Source organism: Narcine bancroftii, chromosome 3 (genome assembly GCF_036971445.1).
Source record: "Narcine bancroftii isolate sNarBan1 chromosome 3, sNarBan1.hap1, whole genome shotgun sequence".
NCBI classification, from domain to species: Eukaryota; Metazoa; Chordata; class Chondrichthyes; order Torpediniformes; family Narcinidae; genus Narcine; species Narcine bancroftii.
Genome location: NC_091471.1, coordinates 366,582,819 through 366,598,013, shown reverse-complemented (window position 1 = coordinate 366,598,013; position 15,195 = coordinate 366,582,819). Strand labels below are relative to the sequence as shown.

The following is a 15,195-nucleotide window of genomic DNA, read 5'->3' as shown; positions in this document are numbered from 1 at the left end:
TGATTGCAACATGAAGGTCCCAGGATAAGAGCTTCAGAGATGTGGAACACCCTTTCCACTGTTGACCCCTCGATGAGGACGGGTTTGTGTCCTCCTGGCATCGCCTTCCTGAAGTCAGTTCCTTAGTTTTGCTGACGTTGAGTCCAAAGTTGTTGTTATAGCACCACTCAACTAGCTGAGCTATCTCACTCGTGTACACTTCCTCATTGCCATAGTTCTGCTTTTAGTAATTTGGGTGGTTTTTTTTCCCCTTCTATCTTCCAACTTTTTATATGTAAGTCTTTTATTCAAAAGGCATAAGCTTAAATTGTAGCGTTATGAAAACCTAATTCTCGAGGTTTCTCAATTATAAACAAAATTAAAATCTCTGCACTTCAAATTGTAAGATTCCTCTGCGCATTTCATCATTTGTAAAAGATTTCAAATCATGGGAATAATAGATTAAGATAACCCAACAATACTTAGTTATATTACCTATTATTTGTACAATTCTTTTGAATTTAAGAATATTCTAACATTATCTATTTTTATTAAAAATTATATTGAATAAATTCATAAATAAAATCACAAAACACAAAATAAATGCAACAGGACTTGACAAATGGCTAAAAAATTCTGATCAGAGCGCTATTTGAATCCAAACGAACAAATAGGGGGTATGGACATAATATTAATAACACTTCAGAGGTAGAGAAATTACAGAACAGCTGATTTGCAGATTGAGTTAACTGAAGCAGTTAATTCAGTGTTATTTAATATCTATAAAAGCTCAATGATTAACTGTTCATAAAACATAGAACATGACACCACAGTACAGGCTCTTCGGCCAAATGCACTATTTTAACAATTAATGGATTTGGACTAACACCAAGAAGACAACTGATCAAGCATGATTAACATGAATTGCATATTTAGATATTAAATGTGCTTCATTCCCCGATAAAACCTAAATAAGAAAAAAAACCATTTTCCTTGACACAGTAAATGTAAACATTTCCCTGAAAGACAAGATTCATTTTGTCCAAATTTATACAGTTTTAACATTTTATATTTTCCCGAAGCAAAGTTTCTTGTGCCCACCATAAGATCTCACACACTGTCGACCAATGAATAAAAAAACTCATTGACTAAACCTAATAAATTATTAACGATGTGTTTATTGTCATATAAATTGTAAAATGTACATATGCACCAAAATTCTTACTAGCCGATCGAGTACTTTGTCAAATAAATTAACCAATAAAACAACTACAACAATATACTTAAAAAATATATAAATGCTGGAGAAACTCAGCAGGTCAAACAGTGCCTTTATGTAGCAAAGGTAAAGATACATCACCAATATTTCGAGCTTGACCCCTGCGTCAAGGGGATGCCTCTTTAACTGTTGCTATATAAATGCACTGTTTGACCTGCTGAGTTTCTCCAGCATTTCTGAGTTTTTTCACTTAACCACGGTGTCAACAGAATCCTGTCTTCAATTCCCCCCCCCTCCACAACAGTATGCTTAATTGAGTTTTTAAAAAGTCAATAAAAATGCAATGGATGATGAATATTTACAGTTATCTTTGTGCAAAAAAAACTCTGCTATAGGGCAATTTTTTTGTGGTGGTGGAGCAGCCCCTGACCAAAGGGACTGGGAAATGAGGGGAGATTTGAGACCTTGATAGTTGTTGGAAAGAATCTGTTCTGGAACATAGAGATATTGGTCTTCAGGCATCTGTACCTTCTGCCTAAAGTTGATAGAGAGAAGAGGTAGTGTCAAGGATGTTGGGGGTCCTTTATGACGTTGGCTTCCTTCACGAGATGCATACATCAAGGTCGGAGCCTGTGATGGAAATGGCTACATTTATTACCTTCTGGAGCCTTCTGTATTCCTGGGCATTCAAATTCCCAAAAAAGGCTGTGATGCAAGCAATTAATATATTTTTCACAGTGTACCTGGAGAAGTTTGATAAAGCATTTGATGACATGCCAAATCGCTTCAGACTCCTCAGAAAATAGAGGCATTGGTGTGCCACCTTCACAGTTGCCTTGCTGACTCCAGAAGAGGTCTTCTGATATATGGACTGCCAGGAACTTAAAGGTTCCAGCCATCTCCACCTCCATCCCATCAATGCAGAGAGGTGCATGGTGCCTTGGACTGTCCTTGCTAAATTCAACAATCAGCTCTGTGATCTTGGTGACATTAACAGCAAGATTGTCATGGTGGTAAGCACCACCCAACCAGATTCTCGGTTTTCATTTCCAGTTATTCAGCTAACAACAGTGGTGGTATTAGTGAATTTCTAGATAGTGTTGGAGCTAAACTTGATTCGCGAGCATTCTTCATTTTTAACATTTTTAATTTAGATATACAGCATGTTAACAGGCTCCTCGGGCCCTTGAGCCCGTGCCACCTAAATAACCCAATTAACCTCTGTACGTTTTCAATGGTGGGAGAAAACTGCAGCACCCAGGGGAAACTCACATAGGTATGGGGAGAATATATAAAGAGCACCAGGATCGAACCCGGTTCACTGGTGCTGTGCTAACCATGCCACACTTTTCCCTTTCAAAGTGAGTAAAGAAAGCAATGAGCTCATAGTGATGTATCACAGTTAATGAAGTGCCTTATTTCACCTTATGGCATGTAATGACGTGAAAGCCATGTCACAGCTGTTGAGTGCCTGTCTGAGATTCCAGCTTGGTCTGGAATTGTATTGGCAATGGACTTCTGTTTATATTTGGTCCTTCTGTATATTTCCGAACCTCCTGACCTCAATGCCACAGATCTGGTCTTCAACAGTTTATGGATATCTTGATTCATCCATGGCTTATGATTAGGATACGCCCAGATAATCTCAGTAGGAACACATCTTCCATGCAGGGGCCCTGAGTATATTTTCTGATAAAGTCGTTGGATGCATTGTGGAAAGCGTGCTGACTGGCTGGTTACAGTATGGTGATACCAACACCCCTGAGCCTAAAGCCCTGCAAAATGTAGTGGACACAGACAGCCCTGGACATCACAGGCAAAACCCACCCCACCACCGAGAACATCTACGGGGAACGCTGCCATTGGAGAGCAGCAGTGATCATCAAGGATCCTCACCACGCAGTACCCGCTGCCGCCATCAGGAAAGATTCGCACCAGCAGGTTCGGGGACAGCTGGTCCCCCTCCACCAACAAACTCAATCTGGGATTTATTTAAGGATTCTTACTTTAATGATTTCTTTCTCTCTGTCGTGCACGGTCCGTTTACATTTCTTCATCAGTTCAGTCGTTTTTTTTGGCATTCTGCCTTGCCCACAGGTTAAAGAACCTCAGGGTTGTATGTGATGTCTGACCATAAATCAGAAACCTGAAAATCTGTGGTTCACAGAGCAATCTTTTCAATAGATTTATATAACTAGATTAGTTGATGAGTTCTTTCTTTACTGATAGTGGGGTGCAGAATCAAATTTTCTTGGGGGGGGGGGGAAGACAATGTTAAAACTGGATAAATAGTTCTTCCCACCATTGGGACAAGATGCATGAAGTGCTCTGCCAAGATTCCTGACATAAAGGGGGAAAGGGGAGGGGGAGTGGAGGGGGAGGGGGAGGTGGAGGGTGGAGGGGGAGGGGGTGTGGAGGGGGGGGTGGAGGGGGGGGTGGAGGGGGAGGGGGGGTGGAGGGGGGGGTGGAGGGGGAGGTGGAGGGAGGAGGTGGAGGGGGGGGTGGGGGGGAGGTGGAGGGGGTGGAAGGGGGTGGGGGTGGAGGGGGGTGGGGGTGGGGGTGGAGAGGGGTGGAGGTGGAAGGGGGTGGGGGTGGGGGTGGAGAGGGGTGGAGGTGGAAGGGGGGTTGGGGGTGGAAGGGGGGGTAGGGGTGGAGGGGGGAGGTGGGGGTGGAAGGGGGTGGGGGTGGAAGGGGGTGGGGGTGGAAGGGGGTGGAGGGGGGAGGTGGGGGTGGAGGGGGGGAGGTGGGGGTGGGGGTGGAGGTGGGGAGGTGGGGGTGGGGATGGAGGTGGGTGGAGGGGGTGGGCTGGAGGTGGGGAGTGGCCACCACCACGACCTGCTGAGGCCGCCTGCACTTCCCACGGCCCAAGAAGAGCCACTCTGCCCACGTGACGCCCCGCCCCCCCCCCCCCGGGTTCGCTCCTCCCCGCCCGCAGGCGTCAGGCGGCGGATGTGACGTCATTCGGCTGCCTCCTCCGTCCAGCAATGGCGAAGTAGAGCCTGGGAGGAGAGGGAGGCCTTAGAATCCGACGCCATCCTGCGCGCAGGCGGCCGGGATGAGAGTCCGACCCGGCGGAGCATGATCCGCGGTGCCCCCCGTGTCGCCTGGTGCAGATATTGACGGGCTGTGCTGGAAGGGGAGCGAGAAAAGGGATGGTGAAAGTCGTCCTCTGAGACGGCGGGTGAACAATCCAGTGCAGCCATGGAACTGAGAGTGGGGAACAGGTACCGGCTCGGCAGGAAAATCGGCAGCGGCTCCTTCGGAGACATTTACCTGGGTAAGGACGGGGCGGAGAGAGGCGAGGGCGACAATAGTTCGCCCAGGGTCCCTGGCCCGGAGTGGATGGGGAGTGGACGTGGAGTGGATGTGGAGTGGACGAGGAGAGGACGGGGAGAGGACGTGGAGTGGATGGGGAGTGGACGGGGAGTGGACGTGGAGTGGACGGGGAGAGGACGTGGAGTGGACGGGGAGTGGACGTGGAGTGGACGAGGAGAGGACGTGGAGTGGACGGGGAGTGGACGGGGAGTGGACGTGGACGTGGCAGCAGCTCCGACAAACCCGCACGATCTCCGTAAATCTGCACCCGGAGGGGGGGTTGGGGGGGGGGGGGGGGAGAGAGAGATTCAATCCCGGGCATCACCTGGGGGGAACTTGTCTCAGTCACCCATCCGTCTCAGGATGGAGCTGTCACGTCTCGTTGGAGCAACACCTCACTTCAGGGAACTCAGCTGCTTTACTGCTTTTCCTTTAAAAAGACTTCTGGTCTCTGGAGCAACCCCTCATGGGGATAGGGGCTGTGCCCATGCCAGAGGACGGGGTTGGACTGATCTTTTCCAACCTTCCACTAAAGTAGCCTTTTCCTAAATGAGTGTTTCAAAGTAATTGTTGTTTGTGTGGAAGAAATGGATTGTGGGAACTGATTAAATAATCAAATGTGTTTCCTGGTGGAGCCACTTGCCTACAGTTGCATTTCGGTTCAGGTCAAATCATGTTATTGATCTAAAAAATGGGAAGGAGTGGTCAGTCGTTTAAATATTTAGCTTCAAATGGGAGTTCACTGAGCAGGGGGCCAGAAAACTCTGTGTACTAGAACCCCATCATCATAAAAAATAGTTTCCTGGCCCCCTGCTCAGTGAACTCCCATTTGAAGCTGAATATTTAAACGGTAACTCTGTACTAGAACCCCATCATCATAAAAAATAGTGTTGCCAACTAGTGGTTTCTTTTTCAGAATCTTAGCTTTCCAGCACCTGTCAAAGGAAGGCATGGGGAAAATCCGGTTATTCGCTGAGAGTTGTTAACCATCTCTGAGTGTACAAGTCCATAAAACTTTTGTTGTAAGATGTCATGGCTTATGCCTGTTTGAATAGGAGTGTGTCTACTGTGTTGCAGAATAGAGCACAGTGAAAGTTAAATGTAATGACAGATGGAATATAATACCAGTTTATGGTGTTTTAATATTGCTTAAAATAGTAACTTGGTACAGTGTGAAAGACCAAGGCCTTGTGTTGATCTGATCAGCTGATTGTCTCCGGCACTCATTGATGGATTTCCATTGTAGTTTGTCGGGGATCTCATCAGTAGGGAATCTAAAATAAAACCTGGGCAGAATTTATTATGTCACGCTTTGCAAGTAGAGAGAGAAATCTAATTCGTATCTTAAATAAAATTCACAAACTTGTTGATAAAAGTATCCTCTCTCACATTCCCTTGGGCGATTCTGACTCGAGTTGCGCTGATATAGTGTTAATGTACAAAATGGACTGTTTCCTAAAGAGTGAAGAACAACCTTGGGTGTAATAGCTGTCCACTATTCTCAAGGCTGCCATGCCATGACCACGTGTTCATTTTGTCTGTGATTTTTTTTAATGCATCCTATTTGTCTTGCTATCTTCTGAAATTTGCTTCTGTTGGAGAGGACTCATAGAATTAATTAAAGTTTCATATTTATTACCATATTTGATTCTTTACATCATTTAAAATATTCATTGGAAGTTTCTAAATTTTGACAAGTTCTTGTTTCGAAGCAATGAGAAATGTTAACCTTTGCTATGTTTCAGGAAGTAAGTCCCACATGAGATGACAGTGTGACAGACTAGATTTTATCACAGAAGCCATTGTTAAATAATAAATGTATATAATTCAGTGATATAATTTTTATTACAGTTTGGTATAGGGATATTTGGTGTACCTTTACCCCTTAAACAAATAATTTGGGCTCTAATTACAACTCTACTGAGTACTGAGTTTAGCCACTGGTGCTTGCCCATTTTCTTCGCAAAGCTAAATTTGGGAACTTTTCCTCTTTCTTGTGGCAGGCTGGGTAAAGAGATTGCAATTTTAATCTTGCGATAGAGAAATATTTTCCCACCTCTTCAAATGGCAGAGCAAAACCATCCCTAATATTTCAAGCCAATTTAAAAATTATTTGGTGATATTAATCATAACCAACATAGTGTAGTTTTTGGAATCAATTTTTAAAACCTGTTTGGTTCCTTTTATTGCGACTTGTGCTTTCCCTGCAATTTTCCCCTCCCCCTCAAGGCCTTGATTCCTTTGTTTCTTTGTCCTGGGTCTGTATTGTGAAATTTGTTTTATAGAGCACTTAAAATGGCTTTAGATGATGAACAAAGATTTGCAGAATTTGTCCAGAAAGTCTTTTTAAAAGATGGTCCCCCTTAATTGCTTGACAACACAATTGCCGTTGTAATTTATTCTGTTTTATTTTCAGTTTTCTTCATTCTTTTCAAAAACGATGTTGCATTTGGTAGATTGGCCTCAAAAGCAGAAGTAAGCCGAAAGTTTTATTGACATTCTGAACTTGGTCTAGCTGATGCTATTGTACATTCTAATACCATCTGAATATGACTGGCAATTTTTATCAGATGGCTATTGATGGATTTTATTTCCAACTTTTTACAGAAATTATACTTTTTTTGGATTTTTTAAATTTCCAAAAAAGAATAGGCAGCTGAAGCATAAAAAACAATAAAAGCAAAGCGTGCAAGCTTTCATCGTTTTTGGTTGTGGCATCATACTTATATAACCATATAACCACTTACAGCACAGAACAGGCCAGTTCGGCCCTACTAGTCCATGCCGTAGCAAATCCCCACCCTCCTAGTCCCACTGACCAGCACCCGGTCCATACCCCTCTAGTCCCCTCCTATCCATGTAATGATCCAGTCTTTCCTTAAATGTAACCAATGATCCCACCTCGACCACGTCTGCCGGAAGCTCATTCCACATCCCCACCACCCTCTGCGTAAAGAAATTTCCCCTCATGTTCCCCTTATAATTTTCCCCCTTCAATCTTAAACCACGTCCTCTAGTTTGAATCTCCCCCTTTCTTAATTGAAAAAGCCTATCCACATTTACTCTGTCTGTCCCTTTTAAAATCTTAAACACCTCTATCAAGTCCCCTCTCAGAGAAAAAAGCCCCAGTCTGCACAACCTTTCCCTGTAACTCAGACCCTGAAATCCTGTCAACATTCTCGTACTTAATGGAGGTTGGTGAACACCTACGGGGTTCAGAAGCTAGTAGGAAATGATGGTTTAAAAACTGTCTTGTGTGATTTTTAAGTATAATTGATTTTGTAAGAAATGTGATGTGCCATAGGTATGTCCACTTTTGGTTCATGTATTAGTTGATTTGTGTTTTATGTTATTTCATTCAGTTCAGTCTAGGGTGTGGGAAAATGTTCTGAAATGTAGTTTGAGCTGGAAATCAGGAGAGCTTAAGCTTGATTCTGGTTTCCTCTTTTGGAGAGGTTTACTATCTCATAATTATTCTTGAACTTGACTTTGTTTGGAATACAGTAATCCTTTGATGACACACCAATAGTACAAAGCTAGGGAATAGTTTCCCGTCAATTGTTACACCAGTATGATTCATACTCCCTGTCATGAGTGATTTTTCTGTCATTGTAATTCTGAGGTTATTGGATTTCAATTCGTTCACATTTAAAATTCATGCTGCTGTCTTTAAAGCCCTTTATGACCTTGTCATTTGCCAATCTATATTCTCATACCTGCTTTTAAAAAGTCAAATGAGAAAATTGGACCTTGTATATGATTTATAATAGCCTAGTCAGAAATAGAATTTGTGCACAAAATAAACCAATTATTTCCAGTGAGAGAAAAGGCTAGTGCATTTGTATTTTCTGTTAGTGAAATTGTTTGTGTCCTGTGAAGATGTTCTTTGAAATGTTTATATTTGGTTCTTTTTTAGAAGATGATGTTGGTTGTTTTTTGATGTGTTTTGATTGGACACCTTCAGTTTCCTGATGGGAGAGTTGTGAGTGATATTTGACATATGCTGGAGCCATTTAATACAGACCCAAGTTAGGATGCAACATTAGGAATAAAATTCAGTGATTTTGACCTTCTGAAGGCAGGCAAAACAACCAATACTGGCTATAGTTGAACAATTTCATATAAATGCTTTGGTATAATTGACTTGGGGTGGTAACAATGGGCATGTCATTGGTTTATCACCATTTTTGGGTGTATTTTGCATTAGTTGCCTAATGCATTAGCCAGCTGCCTCAAATATCTGAGAAGTTTGTGCAACAACTAAAATGCTCCCCAGAAATAAATTGTTACATATTAAAGACTTTAAAGGGATCAGAATTACTGTATTTATGCAACTTTCTGCTAATGAATTTGCATCTGAACTTTAACCAGCACTCAACTGATTCCTGACCCCTGAGTTCCCAATTAAAATTATCCTGTCAGGAATCGCTATGTCAAATACTCAAAGCAATTTTAATGTGGCGCATGCTGGAAATCTGAAATAAAAGCAGAGGTTGCTGGAAATACTCAGGTCAGGTAGCACCCTGTGCAAAGAGAAAATGAGTTAACATTTTGGACCCTAATCTTTTGTGATCTTGTGTGAAATCATGGTTTATACTGCAGTGGATCCAGACAGTCAATTCAATCCTTTTTTAAATGATTGATTATGATCCAGCTTAGTTATTTTAATATTTTCACTGGTGTTTTAATTGTTTGCTTTAAGAATATGTTGTTGGTAAGATGTAGCTGACTAAAATGTTCCAATAGTACACATTTGATAGAACTGAAGGATATAAAAGTCTAGAAGCAAACATGTTAGTTTTAACATTTTAGTGTTTTGTTCACAGAGGAAATTATGGTGCAAGGTTTTTGTGTTCTTGCCCAATACACAGTTTATGAGAACAGGAAATGAAAGTGTTATTAATTCTCTCTGATGATGAACTTCAAATTGCTGCTTTGGGCACCACTGATTTAACTGACATGAAATACGTTGCATGGTGTGAAATGTCAGAAGGCTAAGTGAGTTTTCTCAAAACATTAAATACTGTACTAGAAAGCTTTAAGATCAATTGTGAGATGCACAAAATAAAAGTCGTTTGGTTTTAAGTCTGCAATTGATGAAACCTGTTTGGAGAACCTAATTTTGAAATGCGCAGTCTAGTTTTTAAACTTGATTGATGAACTTTTCAGTGCATCTCGGTGCACATGACAATAAATAATTTAATTAATAAATGGGCATCTTGATTAGAACGTGAGAGGGGAAGGGAATCCAGGCTGTTCCCACCTAATATAGTGTTAAACAAGAAAATCTGGGGTCGAGAGCACTGTACACAAGAGTGCTAGAGATACTCAATAGGCCATGCAGCATCCAAGAGAAGTAAAGGGTAACCAACTATCTTCATCAGAAATTTGGGAAAGTGGAAAAATATCTGAATAAGAAGATCGGGATAGGGAAGTGGGAAAAGCACATGCTGACGGGTAATGGGTGGATTTAGGTGGGAGGGCAGAGAGAAAGAAGCTGAGTAGTGATAGGGCAGAGGGATAAGAGGGTAGCTCTGTGATGGGAGGAAGTAAGGGAGAGAAGTGGGGAGATAGAGGAAAGGAGACAGCAGGGGGGGGGGGGGATTGCGAGGCGGTGAGCGGAAATTGGAGAAACATATGTGAAAACCCAGCCTGATTGGAGTCTGCCGAGATGGAATATCAGGTGTTCCTCCAATTTGCAGGTGGCCTTGATTTGGCAGTGCACGAGGCCGTGGATAGACATGTCAGTGTGGCATTGGTGTGTAGAATTAAAATGGTTGCCCACTGGGAGGTTCTTGCAGCAAACAAAGTGAAAGCATCTCTCAGTCTGCCCGATGTAGTAAATGACACCCACGGTGTCAAAAGTCTTTCTTGATTGAATGCAGTAAGTATAGGATACAGTAAAGGTTCTGTTATTGGCACATTTGGAATGTAGCATACATGAAATTCTTTAACTTTGTCTACCATAAGGTCCAGCTCCCCTCACAAAAATAAAGCCCCAGTGAGGAACAAACTCGCAACTCATGGTTTACAAGACCAGTGCTCTAACTGGTCTTGTAAACTGGTTATAGTTAGTAACCTGGACTAACTTGTATAGTTCCAGATAAGATGGCAGATGAGCTATCTTATCTGGAACTTCCCATCTTCAGTTAGTTGCTCTGCAAGGTGTGCGTTTTCCCTATGACTTGAACGCGGTGTGAGGTAGATGAGGGTATTAAAAAGAAATGTGATTTTTATTTCTTTTGGTCTCTATAAAAGACAATTGATCTGTGGTGTATTTCAAACAAACGGTACTGGTATTTTTAATCGCATTTTCATGATTCTTTTGGGGAACCAAATAACTTCAGTGTGGAACTTGGCAGTTCAGTTCAACCCTCAAACATTTAGCCTATTGCAAAGGTAGTTCAGTTTTGATCCTTGTTCTCTTGCAAAAGGATATACAAGTATACTGATGTGATTCCTATTCCATCTTGTGTTTCAACTTGCCCCACATGTAATTTATTTTAAGTAATCATGGACATTGTGCTACTACATCTCTTCCAATTGTGGATGTAATCTGACCTGTCCATCTGCTTTTAGAGGTTAACGGGCCTCTATTCCATAATGTTTCTTTTAAAATTATAATTTACAAAATCAATGCCACATAATGGATCTTCATCTTTCCACTGGGCTCACAGCTTCCATCTTTGCTATGTGTACGATAATGTTTTTTTTTAATTGCCCTGGAGTCCCAGAGATACGTTGGTTCAATGTAATGTTTAGAATAACATTTCAGAAGCGTTTGGCGGATAATTTAAATACACTTATGAAAGAGGGAAATAAATTGTCAATTGTTTTTCTGTAAGCATGAAAAATTGAGGAACAATAAGCAGGTCTGTATTTATGAGAAAGGTTAAGATGTTTTGGAGAATTTTACTCATTAGACTATTTCAATGTAGCTTTTTCAAGCTTTAAAGAGTCCACGCTGCTGAAGATCCAGCTGCGCTGGATGGGTCACGTCTCCAGAATGGAGGACCATCGCCTTCCCAAGATCGTATTATATGGCGAGCTCTCCACTGGCCACCGTGACAGAGGTGCACCAAAGAAAAGGTACAAGGACTGCCTAAAGAAATCTCTTGGTGCCTGCCACATTGACCACCGCCAGTGGGCTGATAACGCCTCAAACCGTGCATCTTGGCGCCTCACAGTTTGGCGGGCAGCAGCCTCCTTTGAAGAAGACCGCAGAGCCCACCTCACTGACAAAAGGCAAAGGAGGAAAAACCCAACACCCAACCCCAACCAACCAATTTTCCCTTGCAACCGCTGCAATCGTGTCTGCCTGTCCCGCATCGGACTGGTCAGCCACAAACGAGCCTGCAGCTGACGTGGACTTTTTACCCCCTCCATAAATCTTCGTCCGCGAAGCCAAGCCAAAGAAGAAAAGTGTCATGGCACAAGCAGGTCTGATACTATTGTTCTCTAATGAAACAGAAATGTAATATTACTCAAAATTGCCTTTAGCCTGCAGACAAAGATTTGCCATTAGCATTGCCCAGTGCCCCTTACAGTCAGAAGGAGAAGCAAGAGGTTTTTTTCCCCCCACTCCCGAGTGACCGGGAGTCCATGGATTCACCTCCAGTGCTCCCACAACCTCTGCAGACACACAAGACTCCAGTTCAGTTCAGACATCAGCAGCCCCAGCTCCAATACAAACCCCCAACGTGATGAGGAAGCCTTCAGGGCCCTTTGGGAAACCTTCTTGCCCTTGGCATCCTCTCAAATCCCAGTTCTGATACCTGGTTCTTGTGACCTTTGAACTCATCGCCAGCAGGCCGCAGCCTGTGTGACTGTCCTTCGGCCGCAGAGCCCCCCAGTGGTCCGCCATGAAGGTTACCATCCTTAGGGTTGTATTCTCTGCTTCTTCTCAATGGAAGTGTTCTCCCCATTACTGATGCCCTGCACCAGTTCACTGATCTCCCAGAGTCTGCAACCCTTCGTGGCCACTGCCAAACACAGATGCCGCCATTTTGGGCCCAGACCCTGTGGATTTTAAATAAAACATTGATGGTTCCTTTAACTAGCCATTTAAGCCCTGTCTGGACCCACCAGCAGTAGGACTAAGGTGGTAGGACCCTGCAGGGGAGCATTGTGGATCCTCTCCCCAGGCCTGCACCAGCAGAGGAGCTACTGTCACAGCAGCTCTGGCCTTTGCAAGATGATGGGTCAATACAGCAGCCTTTGAATAAAATGGCTCTACTTAAGCTTTCTTTAAGGTTTGAGTTTTTAAAAAAATCAATGATATAGTTTAAAGAATAAACATTTGAAATATTTATAATTAGAATAATTCTAAAATCACGCGTGTACTGTTTGATTTATATGCTACGGCGTAGTTGATTTTTTAATTTAAAGTATGAGAAGTTTATTTTGTCCTCTGAGTCCCAAACACCTTGAAAGTGGATTTGGAGCTATAAGGAAAGGTGATTATTTAGAGAATATCACTTCACATAAAGATGTGTGGCACTTTCATGTTCATTTTGAATCCAAGGCAGAGGACAAAATTGCACCACTAGAGGGATGTCATTTGTGAGGTGGTTGTTTCATTATCATGAATGTATCCAAAATAACCACTTATTTTCCAAGCAAATTGATGTCAACCAAAGCCATGAAATATCTTGGCACAGGAATGGATAATTTTTCCCTATGACATTTGCTTGTATTTTTGTTCCCCATGCATTTTCTAAATATCTAATTTCCTTTCAGTAAGAATTCTGAATTAATATTTCTAGCTTTCTCTTTAATTCTTCAGCATTTTACCTTCTCATTCCTGCATTGATCAGAGCAAGAAATTTCTCATTACTCATTAACTATCCCTTTTATCATTAACTTCAGTGAGTTTGACAGTGACTTGTGTTGGTTACAATGGAAAAAATATATACCTGTAGTTTCTCAAAGTCACCCCAAGTGTACTCCCGATATCTGGTGCAGGCATTGCGCATTTTTGCTGCATATATACAATTGCTTTTTCCATTTTGCCTAAAATTCTATCTGGTGCTCTAACCGCAATCCAGCTCAGTCGTGTGCATTCAGCATCATTCTGCTCTTATTTATGCCCAAAGTCTTTATTCTGCATTCTTTAGTTAAGCAGCCAAATAGACCTTTCTTCCCCTTGTTGACTCCTCATACAGGGCTTCTCAATTTTCATCATAACGTCACTCATTTTTGATCTGACCATGTTAAATTGTTGAAATCTGCAGCTTTCGTGTCCATTTTTATGTACTAATAATTGTTTTTTTTTTAAAGTAACTGCTTTAAAAAAGCACATGAACATTTCACAATAATTTTTTAAGTGTCACCTGCAATAAGAAATTAAGCGAGTCATATTTTCCTGTGTGACTTCTCCAGTCCATTCATGTTTGAGCAGTCTAGTCTGGAAGAATAATCCCTGTTTTCGTTAATTCCAAGGGGAAATGAACATTTAGAACCAAGTTTAAGTTTTGCTGAGCCCTTATTGTCTGCCTCATCTTCTGCAACCGGTTATGGCCAGTATAAAATTAAATGTACTTTGGATAATCTTTGGCTTGGCTTCGCGGATGAAGATTTATGGAGGGGGTAAAAAGTCCACGTCAGCTGCAGGCTCGTTTGTGGCTGACAAGTCCGATGCGGGACAGGCAGACACGGTTGCAGCGGTTGCAGGGGAAAATTGGTTGGTTGGGTGTTGGGTTTTTCCTCCTTTGCCTTTTGTCAGTGAGGTGGGCTCTGCGGTCTTCTTCAAAGGAGGTTGCTGCCCGCCAAACTGTGAGGCGCCAAGATGCACGGTTTGAGGCGTTATCAGCCCACTGGCGGTGGTCAATGTGGCAGGCACCAAGAGATTTCTTTAGGCAGTCCTTGTACCTTTGCATTCCATTGCTCTCCATTGCAGGCAAAATCTTCGCTAGGATTCTACTAAATAGAATAATACCTAGTGTCGCCGAGAATATTCTCCCAGAATCACAGTGCGGCTTTCGCGCAAACAGAGGAACTACTGACATGGTCTTTGCCCTCAGACAGCTCCAAGAAAAGTGCAGAGAACAAAACAAAGGACTCTACATCACCTTTGTTGACCTCACCAAAGCCTTCGACTTTGGATAATAGACTGATTGGAAACTCTGACCTCAGAGTCTGTGGATGTGTGGCTGTTTCTCAAGAGACATGGGATTTAGAATGTATTTACCTCAGTATTTTATTTATTCATTTTCAGATTACAATAATTTGAGGTTGTATTGATTTTATTAATCTTGTATAATTAAGGAAATCCTGAACATTTGAAGGAGCGCAATAGAAACATTGGATTGGGTTTGATAAATCACATTGTAAATTATAGATTAAATTGGTTAAATTAGTGCAATCTTTAAATGTTTTCTGGTACATTTTTGGAAAAGGTGGATAAAAAATATTGTTAGATAATAATTTGCAGAACTAGATAAATTTTTAATATAAATGATGTCCAAATGCAAAGCAAAAATGACATGGATCAATGTGTAGATTGCAGGCAAAGTTCAAGCTATATAAATTATTACTAGCCAACAGTTCTTAATGTATCTGGGATAGCTAAACAGGAATTATTGAGTTTATGATCTCTTTCTCCACTCCCCCCCCCACCCCGCCCCAACCCTTCTGCAATTTTCTGGGAAATTTTAATTGAATACCTTTGGCTCTTTGATATA

General features: G+C 42.1%; 2 protein-coding genes across 5 annotated transcripts in view; one reads left to right on the top strand and one right to left on the bottom strand.

Moving 5' to 3' along the window:
• Positions 1-3,523, bottom strand: part of c1qtnf1 (C1q and TNF related 1) — a 54,989-nt gene extending 51,466 nt beyond the window's left edge. Inside the window, exon 1 of the mRNA XM_069930234.1 lies at positions 3,205-3,523. Coding sequence (XP_069786335.1) covers positions 3,205-3,279 — 75 coding nt within the window. The 5' untranslated portion in view covers positions 3,280-3,523. The remainder of the gene's footprint in view (positions 1-3,204) is intronic.
• A 624-nt stretch (positions 3,524-4,147) lies between these two features.
• The window catches only part of LOC138759578 (casein kinase I), a 44,935-nt gene continuing 33,887 nt past the window's right edge, over positions 4,148-15,195 (top strand). For 2 of the 4 annotated variants that reach the window (XM_069930232.1, XM_069930231.1), the window contains exon 1: positions 4,148-4,475. In XM_069930232.1, coding sequence (XP_069786333.1) covers positions 4,400-4,475 — 76 coding nt within the window. In that variant the 5' untranslated portion in view covers positions 4,148-4,399. Of the gene's footprint in view, positions 4,476-6,929; positions 6,989-15,195 lie in introns of all 4 variants that reach the window. The other 2 variants (XM_069930233.1, XM_069930230.1) reach the window with 2 other exon arrangements.